The 16,802-nt window shown below is 34.7% G+C and overlaps 1 protein-coding gene across 2 annotated transcripts; it reads right to left on the bottom strand.

Annotated features, from left to right (window-relative positions):
- Positions 1-1,337: 1,337 nt before the first annotated feature.
- On the bottom strand, positions 1,338-16,034 carry LOC125674306 (oncoprotein-induced transcript 3 protein-like). Of its 2 annotated transcripts, XM_048911447.2 has the most exons (9): positions 15,733-16,034; positions 14,528-14,613; positions 14,149-14,200; positions 13,929-13,958; positions 13,536-13,721; positions 8,821-8,985; positions 8,372-8,455; positions 7,088-7,184; positions 1,338-3,682 (listed from the first exon to the last, which is right to left on the bottom strand). In XM_048911447.2, exons 2-9 carry the CDS (start codon positions 14,531-14,533, stop codon positions 3,514-3,516), a joined length of 789 nt encoding a protein of 262 aa, XP_048767404.2. In that variant the 5' UTR covers positions 14,534-14,613; positions 15,733-16,034; the 3' UTR covers positions 1,338-3,513. The 2 variants fall into 2 exon arrangements, with proteins under 2 accessions (XP_048767404.2, XP_048767403.2); XM_048911446.2 differs by lacking the exon at positions 15,733-16,034 and having other exon boundaries at positions 14,528-14,801.
- Positions 16,035-16,802: the final 768 nt, after the last annotated feature.

Here is a 16,802-nt window from a genome sequence, read left to right on the forward strand (position 1 = left end):
CCAACTTCGTCATGGTGTTGCTGACATAATGAATTATAGACAGTGACATTATATTCGTCAGTGAAATTCTCGCCGTCCACGGTAATGTTAATGGTGAAATCAGCGGTCCAGTAACCACCAGATGAGTTCGTGAGCTCGCAGGATCCCATAAACAAAGTTTGTTCCTGAAGATTACTGGTGTACATACCTGAAGACTGCACGCTACCGCAAATGCTTATCTGTGAATTGGTATCGAATACATTGATTTCATTTTCAAAGACAAAACGAAATAAAAGAACAATAAAAGAATGGAAATAATGGTAATTATAACAAGAGGATTACTGGAGCAGGACTTTAGGTACTGCATTTCCATATGGATGGAATGATAATATATATGATGTGGGAAATTTGACTAGTCTACAAGAAAATGAATGTAATGGTACTTTTTCCCAATGCTCAAAGACGGAGGCGCAGTCATGGATATCGTTCAAATAAAAGACCAAGTATAAATGATGTCAAGTTTGATTCAATATTACATTACGTCAACATACAATTAGGTCCACATCACACTCGAACAAAACTTTATTCTGTTCCATTGATATCTTTATGTACGTTATTGGAAGCCACAGCTAGTCTATACTATTACTGTTCGTTGTCTTCACCTTACATGGATATAGACTGCCCTTTATGATCATGGATGTTACCAATCAGAGGCTCTTAAACCATCACGGGTCATAAATGATATTCCTTTCGAATCATACTGCTCAAATTTACAAAGAAAGGAATAGATGCCTTCATCATAAGCAGCACTCTTCATATTGAAAGAGTTCAGTCGTGTGTTCCAACTTATTTCAAGTTCAGGTCTACACCATGTATCTCCTACAAATATAGTTTCACTGTTGCATCCAACCTTTTTTAATCATAAACACATTTTGCAGTGCCTAGCTATAGACCATCTTATATCTAGTCTACAAATATGAAGGAAATATGAAATATATTGTGTTTTGTTTCATTTTGATTGATCTTGGATATAACGAATTGACATATTAATAAAAGTGAATACCTCCAATACATGTAGATAAAGGATCATCGATGCATCTAAATATCAAGTTGAAGGTCTAAGCGAGATAGCTACTTTTTTATGTAAACTATTTTGAAAGAATATAGCCTCATAAGAATACAAAGCGAGTCAGATAATAATGTCGCAAAACGTGTGCCAAAGGAAATTCCAAGAGAGTGTTGGAAGACTATATTTCCAAGACAGTGATTACACGCGTACTAAGGCGACGAAAAATTTGGCGTGGAAAATTTCCTGTTTTGAAGATTCACCTCCTGTTTTTAAAATATGAAAAAGTGCATACCATAATAACATTTATTAACAAAATAATAAAAAATGATATATTTAATGATTTTTTATCTGTCACTTGATAATGTTTGTCAATGATTGAAGCATGTAATCACAATTATATCACAGAGCATATCACTAAGTCCTTATCATGATAACTACGGGTACACAGGAACTACAGCTGTGTGATGACGTGTAAATCGCGTGTCAGTGTAAATCAGTGACTCTGCATGTGTCACAGACTACTATGAAGGGGATGTCTGTATTGGGTATCTGCTATTTTCTTCTATCCAATGCAAGGTGAAGATAACGAACAGCGATCAATCTCATAACTTCTACAAGCAATATAAAAATAGATAGTTGGGCAAACACGGACCCCTGGACACACCAGAGGTGGGATCAGGTGCCTAGGAAGAGTAAGCATCCCCTGTTGACCGGTCACACCAGCCGTGAGCCCTATATCCTGATCAGGTAAACGTGTAAATGAGTTGAAATGATGTATCTATTCGCCAGGTTTGCTGAGCAAATAAATCACTATTTCAACGAGTTTGACAGAGCAAATATCAAATCACGCAAATATAGATGTTTTGTATATATTATTGGCCTTTTCTATCGATTGAATTTTTATATGATCCGACCTGCAACAAAACAACTGATTCAAAGCGTTCCCGAAGCGTCAATACCGATACGATGTGTTTACTTAGCTTCCTACGTGAGAAAAAATATTACGGTGAATATCACACAGCTATAGACATTTTTTTTTCATTTGTTGCTATGAATGAAAACTGTTTTAGAATACATTGAAACCATCCGAAATCTATACTCTATTATATCCTTTTAACTTATATTTCTTTCAGAGCTTCACGGAATATCTATTTTCTTTACGTAACATGCTTGAAAAAGTTTTCATTGGGACTTTTTGAAATCATATCAAGGATCATTGATAGTGGACTAATATTACTTTAATTTAAATCAATCAGCAAAATTGGAAGAGTGATGTTCGTGATCAAAGTGTAGTTTCTTATTTAATATCCACGTGTTCTCTTGGAAACGGAGGGGTTATGGGGGAGGAGTAAGGCGTCCTGCAAGACATTCTGATAAGTACGCCCTGGATGGATCCGGACTAGACAGATGCGGGCAGTTGAATATTCGCTGAAACTGGAACAGGTCAGATTGCTGTGCTCACTATGGATAGTCCACCGAAACAGACTGATTACTTTTTTATAAAACTCATAATTTTGAAGTATTCGTTTATGCTGTGTACATTCTGTGTAAATTTCTATAGACGGTGACGTCACCGACTTGCATTATGTCGGTAGGCTCAGTTATTTTCTATCGCAAATTTTCCTCACGATGTTTTCTTTTTGCGCTTGCATTTATCAGTTCACTGCTTTCCACCTTCAGAACTGATAGAGTTGGTATCGATCTTTTGATTGATAAGCAAATCAACAAATTGTGCAGCACGGTTTTTACAATTCAAATTTGATAAGTATTGCTGAAAATATTATAGATATTTTCCGGTCTTTTTTAATTAATGTAACCAAGTGATCAACAGGAAAACAAACTACGAGATATCGCATACGGCTGAAGTGGGGATGATCGCAAAAATAGTTCGGACCGGAAGTAGTATAGACAGTATATTTGATATACATATGATACATTAAACAAGCGATTTGCACCATATGGCCAAGATACATGTGTATGGCTATATATTAGTGCTAGAGTAACATAATACCCTATGAAGGTTCATTTGTTCGTGAGAGTGTAACACATTATCGACAGTGCCAATGAATAATGAGTATTCCTTGAAATACAATCATTTAAATATGCAATAGTAGTGGCATTGAAGATGAAAATGAGTCAAGATTAGCAGTGTGTTTCTAGTGCAAAAAAAAACTATATATTTCATATAAATATGATGTGTACCATCTACATATCACAGTAACATAAATTATGTATCTGTAATTAAACGGCGGTATATTGGAAAGAGTCAAAAATACAACAGTTCTAGTGCTTCAACACCTGGTCACGGATTGGGAATAAATGGAATACATGTTAACATACATTTTAGAAAGTATAAAATATCACATATACATTTGTATATATATATAATGGAACGTACAACACACAAAATCAATTGTAACAGTCAGTGACTCCACAACTCTAATGCTGTACATATATGTATCTTTTCATTGCCGACTTTTGCTTAGTTGGAAATTCAAATAGGGCGGGGCAGAATGACCTCCCACTGGGGTCATGGCACGGTTTGATTCTTCCATTCGGGGCGTCCCTTGGTGTGATTCCTCTTCTACAAGAACTATCCTGCTCTGGCTCACTTCTCTTTCGTGTTTTTTTTTTCTGTATGAATATAAGAGATATATGTACGTATAAGTAAACGGCGAGATGCATATTTCCATCTTTTGAATCTATTAACTTATGGCTGCAGATTTAGCATAGCATATAAAGAAAACTAACGGCTTGAAAAAAATATGGACGTTGTAAGTTGCGATAAACAATTTCAACATTTGTTAGAATTGATTGACAACATTTTAACAGAGTTATAGGATTATTCTGACAAGAGAGAGAGAGAGAGAGAGAGAGAGAGAGAGAGAGAGAGAAAGATAGATAGAGAGAGAGAGATGACATACCTAAATTGGACCCCCAAAGAGTTGATGCATATCATTAACTTTTTTAACTGAGACAAATGTCTCCTGCTTTACAAGGTGTTTTATATGATATGATAGGAATTGAAAGTCGCGCGTGAAATTCCCGGGTAATTTACGTGGCTGTGAAGCTAATGGCATATGTACATACAAAAGGTTTTTACCAGTTACAGTAGCTTATTAATGAGGGCGCACGGAGATGCGGGTTTAATAATTTATTCCGGCACCGAGTAAAACTTAAGACATCTACATGTTACAAAAGCAGACTCCCGACATAAAGGACAAAAGTCACGCGTCTTTCAGACATGATTTTAAAAGCGGAAGTTCTAAGTCGCGGTAGGCGTTGGCAGGATGAAGTAAACTGAAAACATCCTTCTACTATCTTACGCACCAGATATATGTGACACATCACATAAAAACCGATGATGTTTACAGTAAGTGACATTTTATCGAATGAAGTGCGCGGTTGAGTTAAGGCTTTCCCCATAAAATTTTTAATACCAGTGCTGTACATAAATATACTTTACCGCACTGGCATATTGCACGACGTCACAATGAAAAATACGTCATGACGAAGGTCATGACGTACATATATACAGTCCTTTTGTTGTTGGAAATGTCAAAATATTGTTTCGTTATTTACCACCGCTGTCAAACGGTAAACTGCAATCGCGTAAAAGTTTCTGTCAAATTGGTTATTTAAATTCTCTTTGATATTGAAAAAGTTTCAATTTCTTCTTTATATAGCATAAATGCTAAAGTAATATCCATATTATATTGTGATCTTGATATCGCCCCTAATCTACATGTATAGTTACTTTCACAATGGACTCATTTGCATAAACAGGGTTTCCGTACATAAAAATTTCATCATTGGCACGACACCCCGAGGTTTTTAAGTGAAAGATGTTTGATTTATCTGACATGTGAACTTCAGTGCCATAAGAAAGTTAGGAGAGCAAGTTCTGGCTTCAACAGAAAATATGTTTTTCAGGCTAGATTCAACTTCGTATGTGCAAAAATCGCTGCATCTTGCATATTCAATACAAATATTAGACATGTTACAAGTCACAATAAACTTGCTCTCAGCACTTTTCAAATTAAGAAATTAATATGCTTTGAAGTTATATTAACTTCAACTTGCATTGATATCTGGATATCGTGCCAATTCAACGATTTATACATACACGATACGTTTTTATCTTGTTGTTTGATCACGTGATACAGAGTTGATGTAGAGACTGTCGGTCTGGTGAAAAATGTATAAGAGGTCAATATGAACTTAATGATATATACATATTGTTTTTGTATAAAAGGGTTGTGTTTACAGAATTTGTCACAAATTGATCTGTTTATTAACGCTTTTTTTCCTGACATATTTATATGGCCCTACTTAACACAACTACGTGTTATATACCAAACACACAAAAGGAAAGGATTTGCTGAGTATTTAAAGTTTATAGTTTGCCTTCTCCTATGTGCCCGGTAAAAGTCTGATAGTCAGCACCCCAGTGGATTGTTTTATGAACTATATGGTTATAGTTTGTTGACATTGTTAATAAAGATGCAGTGATGATAATGACATTGATACGTTTGTGCAGTTCCCGTTTGTCCCTTCTCTCCACCACACACATCTATTTGATAGGAACGGTTACTTTACATCACAAAAGCTAGGTATGGTCAGGTGGTTGTTTCTTTGATGTAAGGTGAAGATAACGCACAGTGATCAATCTCATAACTCATACAAGCAATACAAAATAGATAGTTGGGCAAACACGCACCCCTGGACACACCAGAGGTGGGATCAGGTGCCTTGGAGGAGTAAGCATCCCCTGTTGACCGGTCACACCCGCCGTGAGCCCTATATCCTGATCAGGTAAACGGAGTTATCCGCAGTCAAAATCAGTGTGCCAAGAACGGCTTAACAATCGGTATGAAACACGTCAGACAGCATTTGACCCAATGCGAGGTTGTACTGACGAAGTAGATCGTTATAACGACCATAGAATTGGCGAAATGCTGACTTCAATCGAGACTGTTAAAATTCCTGTACCATCAACTTGTTTATCAGTAGCTTACATCGATTTAAAAACTGACTATACGCAGAACAATCTCTTGCATATCGAATCAGTTGAGATATATAAACACCATATGCAAGTAATAATGGAATATTGCTACATAAATATGGGAAGTTGACGATGGAGAAGCTGAAATCATCCCGTTTGTCATACAGTTGAGTTGTCAGTTTGTCGTTAATGTCGACTTTCAATAAAACATATAAGTATGAAGCAGAAGTGGACGACTCTGTGGTGTCCTTTATTTCGAGCTCACAGGGATATATCAAATCGACATATGAATGAAAGCTATCATTGTTAATAGACAAAACGTCATCGATATATCTAAAAGTCGAATTGAAGGCCACAACGAGAGATTTTTTCTTCTCACGTAGAAGTTTTTGAATAAATATTTCACTCATACTGAGATCACACTATCTGTAGCTGAGACATTAACAGTTTAAACGTATGTTTAGCACTAATGGTTGTAGCAGTGAGGGTTCATTAACGTGCCAACATCTGTCGCGATACGGGACCTCCATTTTCAAGGTTATATCCGAAAGCTCCGTCATTCTCACCCCTAAAGGTCTATCGTTTGGTGAAGTAACAATCACTACCTATATCAACGTCTTGGGTTTGACGCGGTAATGACATGAACGGAGTTCGAACTCACAACCTCCTGGTTACGAAGAGAACGCTCTACTACTGAACTGGCGCGACAGGTACATTTATCTATGACAGAGATAGCATGTGTGATATTGAATACACATTGTCAACTATTCACTTATAACGAACATTTAAGTAATTACTCTTATAAGTATGTATGTTACAATTTCTATAATCAACACTTAGAAGGCTTGACAAATTCGGAGACTAATCTTGATCAAAATGTTGACGTACACGTACAAAGTTAAGGTGACCGAAAATAGCGAATAGTATATGCAATGTGACACAACACAAATTTCTTTATGTAGAATATAACGATTTCACGGAATGTGGATCTGATAGCGACTCAGCACTCACCTGCGAATGTGACAAATACTCACTTGTAGATGTAGAGTCCGACAACTCCGCCGACTGCAATCAGAATGAGCACAAGCACCACGACTGATCCGATGGCTAGCCCGTACCTTGATTTTAGATCTGAAAAATCAAACCCAATATACAATACCTTTCTGGTGAAATACTGACCAAGATCACAGGCACCTGACGTTTTCACCCACAATTCATTCGATCCATCCTTCCGCAATTGAAATATTTCATCTCAAACTAATGATAAACACTCACTATTGGCTCAATGCCCATTATATTGTTGTTGTTTTATTTACTTAAGATATTCACTGCATTCTGTGCTTTTGTAAAAAAAAAAATCTGATCTACTCGATTACCTAACATGTTAAAAAAATAACTTCATAAACAGACACCGTGGGGATCTGGGATATAATAAATTTTCAGTATACCTTGTTTGTCGTAAGGGGCGACTGCGTGGGGTCTTTCTTCGGATGAGAACCGAGACCCAAATCACAGTTGGTGTGGTACGATAAAGATCCCTCCCTATCCTTGCCCTGAGCGCCAAAAATAGGCCTTACTTCTGTAATCCCTCGCCGACATGATGTCTCCATATGAATAAAACACTTCGCAAGAGGAGAGTTAAACAATATACAATCAACCAGCATAAAGGAGGGAGGCTCACTTAGAATTGATTTTAACGTAGTAAAATGATATAACTTATGGTATGAAAGGTGAAGGTGAAGATAATGAAGAGTGGTCAATCTAATAACTCATATCTATATTAAAAGTTTCATAAAAGCGGTCAATGATATTAGGAATTGAAAATGGGTGAAATACGCATTGAAATTACAAATCTATTATCAATATTGTTTTCTATAAAACTTGTGACGCAAAGGGAGGATAGGTCCAAACTTCAGACGCCTCGTATCAAGATCAAGAGCAAATATATATCTATATATATGGAGAGAGAGAGAGAGAGAGAGAGAGAGAGAGAGAGAGAGAGAGAGAGAGAGAGAGAGAGAGAGAGAGAGATGACATACCTAAATTGGACCCCCAAAGAGTTGATGCATATCATTAACTTTTTTAACTGAGACAAATGTCCCTTGCTTTACAAGGTGTTTTATATCGTCACTATGCTAGTATATATACATGCAACATTATCACTTCTAGCATGCAAGGTGAAGATAACGAACAGTGATCAATCTCATAACTCCTATAAGCAATACAAAATATATAGTAGGGCAAACACGAATCCCTGGACACACCAGAGGTGGGGTCAGGTGTCTAAGAGGAGTAAGCATCCCCTGTTGATAGCATACCGTTAAATGTTTTGCTGGGTACATTTTTGCTTTTCAATGTTGTGGGAGCCGTAGTAGTTGGATATTCACACGACCCGTTAGTACCTACAAAACATGAATAGATACAGTAAATTGATATCCACAAGACGCGTTAGTACCTACAAAACATGAATTGGTATGCTAGTTGGATATCCACACGTTTTGTCTGTACCTCTAAAACAGGAAGTTGCCAGCAATCGAACCGGGTTACGGTAAAATGTTTACATATATATTCAGAGAATGTGGACGTTTAAAAGATCGATAGATTGCATTACAGTACAAAATTGTAAGATTATCATGTGTGTGCACAGATATTGTGATATTGTTGTGACTCAAATAGAGAGTGTGTGAATTACTTAAATAAATAAATGATAATTTCGGAAAATGATTTAATTATTCGTATATCAGTATTCCTTGGTATGGTCACATACCAAAACAGATCCTCTCCGGACAAGCGTCTAAGGCTGGCAGGCAGTACACGTAGTGTGTCCCACAGTTCTTAATTTGAATGTCATATGTTCGGGAACAACAGTCAGAGAATCCAGTTTTACACAATTGTTCTGTGGTGATGCCATCTCCAACACTTGGAAAAGACCCTGTTAATTACAAGTTAATGTGTGATCATGAAAGATGAACATAACGAACAGTGATCAATCTCAAGCAATACAAAATAGAGAGTTGGGAAAACACAGACCCCTGGACACACCAAATGAAGGATCAGGTGCCTAGGAGGAGAAATCATCATCTGTTGACCGGTCACACCCGTGAGCCCTTGATGAGGTAGACGGAGTTATCCATAGTTAAAGTTAGTGTGTCAAGAACGGCCTAACAATCGGCATGAAACACACCCTACATCATTTGACCCACTTATATGATGTATTGACAAACTAGATCGTTATAACGACCATAGAATTTCTGAAATGCTGATTTTAATCGAGAATTTAGGAACCCCTGCACCATCAACTTGTTTGTCAGAAGCCTGCTTTGATTTTAAAAACTGACCCTACACAGAACAAGTTCTTGCGTATCGAATCGATTGGGAGATATTAACACCATACGCAGGTGATAATGGAATATTCTTACATATATATGGGAAGTTGACGATGGAGAAGTTGAAATCATCCCGTTCGTCATAAAGTTGAGCTGTTAGTTTGCCGTTCATATATACTTTTAATAAAATATCTAAGTATGAATGTATTCATTACAACTGTACACAGTTTGGGGAATGTCAAGCTAGAGGAGTCAGAGGAGTTGATTACACAATGTAGATACCCTATTGCAAGGACCCCCCTTTGTCATCCATTCACCATTCTTTAAGACGTTTGCACATTGTGTAACCCGGTCAAAAATCTATAAATTCAAACTTTTTAATCTATTCTTACTAACTCTGTAATTCATTATCATGAATTATATACTAATTTGATATCAATGATTTCATAAATCGTAATACCGAATTTGACAATTTTGTATAACCATTTCAAGAATCTGTGTTTTCGTATTGAATTCGTTAAACCAAATTTGGTTTGTTATAACATACTCAATAAATTCTTTATAACAAATTCAATCGGCTACAATGAATTTAAAAGTTTGAAATAACAAATTCAATCTGTAATAACGAATTCTGGGATTCTTTGTCTCAAATTCAAAAATAATTTTGATTGGTCCTAAGTGGGCTTCTGTTCGTGAGTGCGCAATTAAAGAAACTTATGAGTGAAGTAGGATTTTGAAGGTTAGAAATGAACAATGAAAATGCATCAAATAGACATTTCTAGAATTTAACTTTCATGTTATCTAATCGTTTGGTATTGATAAATAATCCATCTTAGCCACAATGATGGCTCGAGGATTACATCAGTAAGTGTGAAATGGTATTGCCTAATGCATTTCGTATTCAGTAAAAAAAAATCTTTTGAATTGGTAACTGATATGCTATGTATTTTATTATAGTGTTCCAACAATGGCTCCAGTCAAACTTGATGAAAACAACATATATCGTTTCTGAATGGTAGAAAAAACATTCCTTTTCCACCATTCAAAAATCTTTTGATGATAATAAATTACCACTTTCTCAGAGATTGTCAGTTTTATCCATTATATACAAAAAAGGAGATAAAAATTTGCTAGAAAATTACAGACCAATTAGTTTGACTAACACTGACTACAAAATCATCGCATTTACTTTTGCAAGACGATTACAAAAAGTAATTAATAATTTAATATCAAATGACCAGTCTGCATATATTAAAGGTAGATTTATAGGATTAAACGCAAGAATAATAGCTGATATCTTTGAATATTGTGAAAATTGTAATGAGGACGGAATATTATTATTTCTTGATTTTCAAAAAGCTTTTGATTCAGTGGAATGGAATTTTATGTTTAAAGCACTTAAATCCTTTAATTTTGGTATTAATTTCTTAAAGTGGCTGAACATTTTATATACAGAGCCTTTATTCAGAATGAAAAATAATGGGTGGATATCAAAAACCTGTAAAATGTCCCGGGGCATCCGTCAGGGGTGTCCCATTTCTGCTATAATATTTTTGTTTGTTACTGAAATTCTTGCAATTCAGATTAGAAAAAGCAATAGCATCAAAGGTATTAACATGGTTAATAATGACAAAGATAATGAAATTAGAATTGTCCAACATGCAGATGACTGTACACTCCCTTTAAAAGATGAAGTCTCAATGAATAATGCTCTAGATATCATAAATAAATTTAGTTCCGTTTCGGGAATGATTCTTAACACATCCAAATCGGAAAGTATCTTAATGGGAAACCTAAAACATAATTATACGGATAATATTTGTGGAATAAATATAAATTCCTCTTGTGTAAAAACTTTAGGAATCTACATCGGTCATGATAAAACACTTTGTTATAAAAATAATATTTTGAATTGTATAAAAGACATGGAAAAACTTTTTGAGGCTTGGAAAACAAGAAACCTCACTCTTTTTGGAAAAACTTGCGTGATCAACACGTTAGCTCTATCTAAGATTTTATATAGAATCTCTGTTCTCTCTTTACCATGCAATGAAGAAATAAAAACAATAAATAGACTTATATTTAAGTTCCTATGGAATAAAACAGATCGTATAAAACGAAATACTTTAATACGTAGCATTAATGAAGGAGGTATTGGTGTGATAGACGTTGAGTCAAAATTAATGTCAATAAAAGCATCTTGGGTTGAAAAGTTACTAAATTCAAAGGGAAAATTAAAGTCATATGTAGAATCCTTATGTCTGAAAAATAATATTTACTTTAAATATATTCTAATTACCAATGAAACAGATTTGAAAAATTATGGCTTAATCAAAAACTTTCCAATTTTCTATCAACAAATTTTTATATGTTACAATAAATGTAAACAGAGACAAATGCATTTATCAGCTACAGAATTCTTACAACAACCAATATGGAATAATAAATTATTCACATATAAAGGTAAGACACTATATTTCCCTGATTGGATTAAAAGTAATCTGCTCTATGTCAAAGATATATGTGACTCAAGTGGTCTAAAACCTGTTAAATGGTTTCTTGATAATTTAAAATACAAAAGTAATTGGATTTGCCAATATAAGATTTTATATTCAGTCTTTAGAGAATTTATAAAAAAAAATATGATCTTTCAATTGTTCCATTTATCACAAACTCTTCAATAATCCCTCGCTTTCAGTACGGTAACAAATTATTCAACTTAAGCAAAGGTATTTCAAAAAAAATTTACAAAATTTTATGCAGTAAAAAATCACGTACACCTATTTATCAGTCATTCTATGAAAGAGAATTTCATATTCAGTGTAAATCATCATGGGTAAAAATATATAGACATAAAATTGCAAATATTTTTGATAAAAAGGTTGCAGAGTTCAACTATAAACTTCTGAACAACTTGCTCAGCAATAATTTATTCTTAAGTAAATGCTGCCAAGATATAAGCAGTAAATGCAACTCATGTCCAAATGAAACAGAAAATTGTAAACATTTAATATTTGATTGTTCAAATGTCAAAGATATTTGGAATTTGATAAGTTCCTCATTAAAATTTGAAATTAGCTGGAAACATATTGTTATTGGCTTCTATCAGGAAACAAATGACAAAATATCAGTTCTTAATATTTTAATTTCTTTCATTGCTTATCGTATATACAAATTCAAAATGTTATGTAGACTCAAGAGCAAAAATGAAACACAAGAAAGAGTTAAACAACATATAAAATATGAATTGCTAACATATCATAAAGTACTTAAGAAATGTAACACTCATAACTCGAATTATATAGACATTATATTAGGAATTTCGGATAAACTTTAATAAAATTAAATCAATGTGTGAGACATTATCAGTATTGTAACATACTTTTAATTAATATACATATATTTCTTACTATTCATATGTCTGTATTTATTTGTAATCGATATGTTCACGTACAACATGTATTTAATTATGTAAATGTAGTTTTACGTATGATATAAATCCACCTCTACTGGGAGAAAATGGTCTCCCGGCTAGGCTGCCCTAGGGTCATCTCTGGACTCTAGTCTGTGTGTGTGTGGACCCTGAGGCAGCATGAGTGGTATTATGTTTTAAGAAAATCCCTAGCTTTATTATATTTAACATTATGGCATTGTTACATTGATCATCATACAATATGAATACTGTATAACCTATATATTTAAATGTCAACTATGACAATATTACTCTGACATGCAATGAAATTCATGTATTCAATGAATGTACATCTAAATCAGTTAATATGTACCCTGCGTGGTACTTTAGTAAAAACTTTCTTATATATTGAGGGAGCTTAGTCAGGGCCCCATCCCTGGCAGCTGCCCTATTATATTAGTTAGTTATTTTAAAATTGTTATAGAGTAGGCTCTGGGAAAGAAATGAATAATATATATTTAAAAAAAAAACATATATCGTTTCTGTTGATAATGCATAACAATTTAAATGCCTTGGTTTGAATTCGATCATGTGTGTGCGTACGCCACTGCATATCGTTTTACCCTTAGCATTGTAAAGTAGAGGTCGATAAAATAACATCGAGCGAAATAAGAGGAGGAAAACAAAGCAGCTGCACTCCACTTTCGTTTTAGATTACAAGACAACAGGTCTGAACATGAATACCGTTAAACCAGACTGGATACACCGCTCCACAGCTTAGAAGGTCTGGACACTGGTCAAGTATCGGGTTGTCTGTCACGTACCATCTCGGCGTGATGTATCTGTCACAAGGCGAATGAACACCGTCATGTTTACAGTTCTCTGTTCTAGCGTAGGGTTCAAAGAGAGTACTGGCCTGTGTACAGGGATCTATATCACATAAAATTGACGTATAGCTTATCTATTTCACATACAGGCCCAGACAACTGAAGGCAACATTCCCGTTATTAAAGACAATTGATAAATATTAAATTACCGCGATTTGTATTCAGCTCCATAACTGAAGGCAAATAGACATGGTCAAAACATGTGTATACAATAATAATTGAATTGTTTTATTTTGTTCACAAAACTTACCATCAGTACCGGAACAATAATACGTTGCCTCTAAAAGATAAAGAATTTAAGTATTTTAGTAGTTATAGGCATACATATGCTTGATATTCATAAACACCGCTGAACTTAATCATACTATATTGGACATTTATATCCGTGATATCGTATATTGACAACAAGGTTTCTCTTATAATCTTTCTTTATTTAACACAAAAATGACATAAAGGAAAAGTAACATTACCTACTACATGTGTAGGGGAAATACAAACAATGAAAATAATGAAAGTGGCGATCTGGAAGAAAGATAAAATAATATGTGTCAAACAAGTGAACAATATTTAGGGTATTTTGTGGTATAATTCTATTCCATTCACATTTAATAAATTTGTTGATTTCATAATTAAAATTGATATGCGAACATACTACACAAAGAGATCAGATATAAAGAGAACTATATTTCATCAATGCCTCTTCAGTTTAATTTTCACATATATCATAAATGTATTGTTTAAATATGGAGACAGTAATGAGGCTAGATCCTTTCTCACCAACCCTAATAAAAATAATAGCTTAATGATATTCAAAAGAAAACAACACCATCTCATTCAATGATGCCTCACCTTCATATTGAACTAGTCCGTCACATTGTTATCCTATTCAGATGCCCCGGGCGTGATATTCAAGGAATCCAGCACTTCGCCACTATCTAGGTTATGAAAATAAATACTACATCAACGTACAGCAAGGGTGTGTCCTATATTCTGATATAATCAATAAGCATGTCAAATATCGAATCGATCTGTATGAAAGCAATGCTGCGTCTATGGTGGAACAAAGAACTGCAATTTAAACCTCATGGGAAATACCCGTGACGACTCCTTTAAATTTATTGACGAAACACCTTTTATGAATAAATCACCAGCAGATTTTGCTGTTATTTATCGATCCCTTTAACAGCAATATACATCGGACACAAACGAGGAAGTAAAAATAGAAATATATTCAATGCAATTAGGATATAGCGTGAGACTGATGGGGGTTTTCCACACACACAAAGATGTAAACGCAGAGATAGAATATACACGCTATGTCATTTGATTCACATTTACCTTAATTCAATAACAATACTAGGTCCATGTCAAATTTACAGAACACTTTACTCTACATCTGTTCCAATAAGAGTATTTAATTCGATCTTTGAAGAAACTAAATCCATTCTGTACTTGGATTTTTCAACACCAGAATATAGATGGAATTCTCAGATTCTGGATGTTGTCAAGCACATGATCGTTAATCCACAGCGGGTTGTCGATAATAATTCTTAATCCTTCTGACTTATTCCGGCGGTTCTTTAAACTTTAATATACTAATAACAGGTTGAACTTTTTTTTTTACATAGAATGAATAAACATGAATATAAGCAAAAGTTAAACATCAAATGATCACAATACAGGTTGGGCAAATGGGCACAATTAGTACAGTGTTAATATAGAATAACATAGTTGATGTTTGCAAGATAGTAAATAAAATCTGTAACATAATAATTGTGAAATATGATATGGTAAAAAAAAAATGAGGTCAACCCAAATTTCATCCATGTTTTTCTGTTCTTATACTTGAACATTTATAGAAAGATTTCCCTAGTTTACATTATTCTGTGGTATTTTCTGTGGATAACAGAACAGACGCCATCAAAACCGCAGGCACCTGAAGAGTGGATATAGTGCATAGATATTTTGTATATACCTTTCCTTCTAGACCTATGGATTGTTTTTATATAGAAGCAATACATTATTCAAAATATGTTAGTACATCCACCGATCACCTTAATAAGTCGTTCTGAATAGTCAGTTTCAAATTCTGCAAGCTTTGGATATTGATTGGTCGTAGAGTGTTTAACGTCCCTCTCGAGAATTTTGTCACTGGTATGGGGGTCAGAATTGCCGGTGAAGGGCCTCAAATCTTAAGTATATGTTCAGCGCTTACGGCTTTTGGGCAGGAATGAATCTTTATCATGTGGTATAAACACGCAACCTCGGTTTTTGTGGTCGCATCCGACAGACCGCCTCATTTTGTCACCTTTTACGACTAGCAATCGGTACTGAGGACCTATTCCAATCGGGATCCCCACTGGATGCCTTAGAGATGACGACTTGTGGGATACTTATAGGTGTAAACATGCGCAACAAAATCATGTAAACAAACTGGGGGCTATCTACTTCGAGACGGATTCATGGAGTTTGAACAACTTTACCGAAGGAATTTCAGGAAATAACGTCAGGTTATTGTAGTTTTACTTACGTCTTTCATTCAAATTCCATGTCATCAGTTTAATCTTTAGTATTCTACCTTTTATTTCACCGAATCCTAGCTTTTACGCACATTGATGACCTTAAAGGAGGTCGTATCATTACTGAGCATCTTTGATTTGATTGCTATGGATTGGTCAATCGCATGTACATCATTGAAAAGGTATTTGTATATTGTTGCATTTACAAGATATTTAAGGTAGCTACCTACACCAAAGCGTATACGCTTTATGACATAACATCATGAGTTGGTAATTTAAATGTTTTGTGAATTTGTTGGTATCGATTGATTTGTTGTCAGTGAGTAAAGCAATAAGCTGATGGACTTTACATTTTTTTTCCACGTGTATCTAATTTCCGCTTTGTTCGTGACGATTTCCTAATCGCGGAAAAAAAATCTGCGTAAATTTGATACAAAGATTTGTTTTTGTAATAGTGGGAATGCTTACTCCTCCTAGGCACCTGATCCCACCTCTGGTGTGTCCTGGGGTCCGTGTTTGCTAAAATATCTATTTTGTACTGTTTATAGGAGTTATGAGATTGATCACTATTCGTTATATTCACCTTTCATATAGCATACAGGTAA

Source organism: Ostrea edulis, chromosome 3 (genome assembly GCF_947568905.1).
Source record: "Ostrea edulis chromosome 3, xbOstEdul1.1, whole genome shotgun sequence".
Classification (NCBI taxonomy): domain Eukaryota; kingdom Metazoa; phylum Mollusca; class Bivalvia; order Ostreida; family Ostreidae; genus Ostrea; species Ostrea edulis.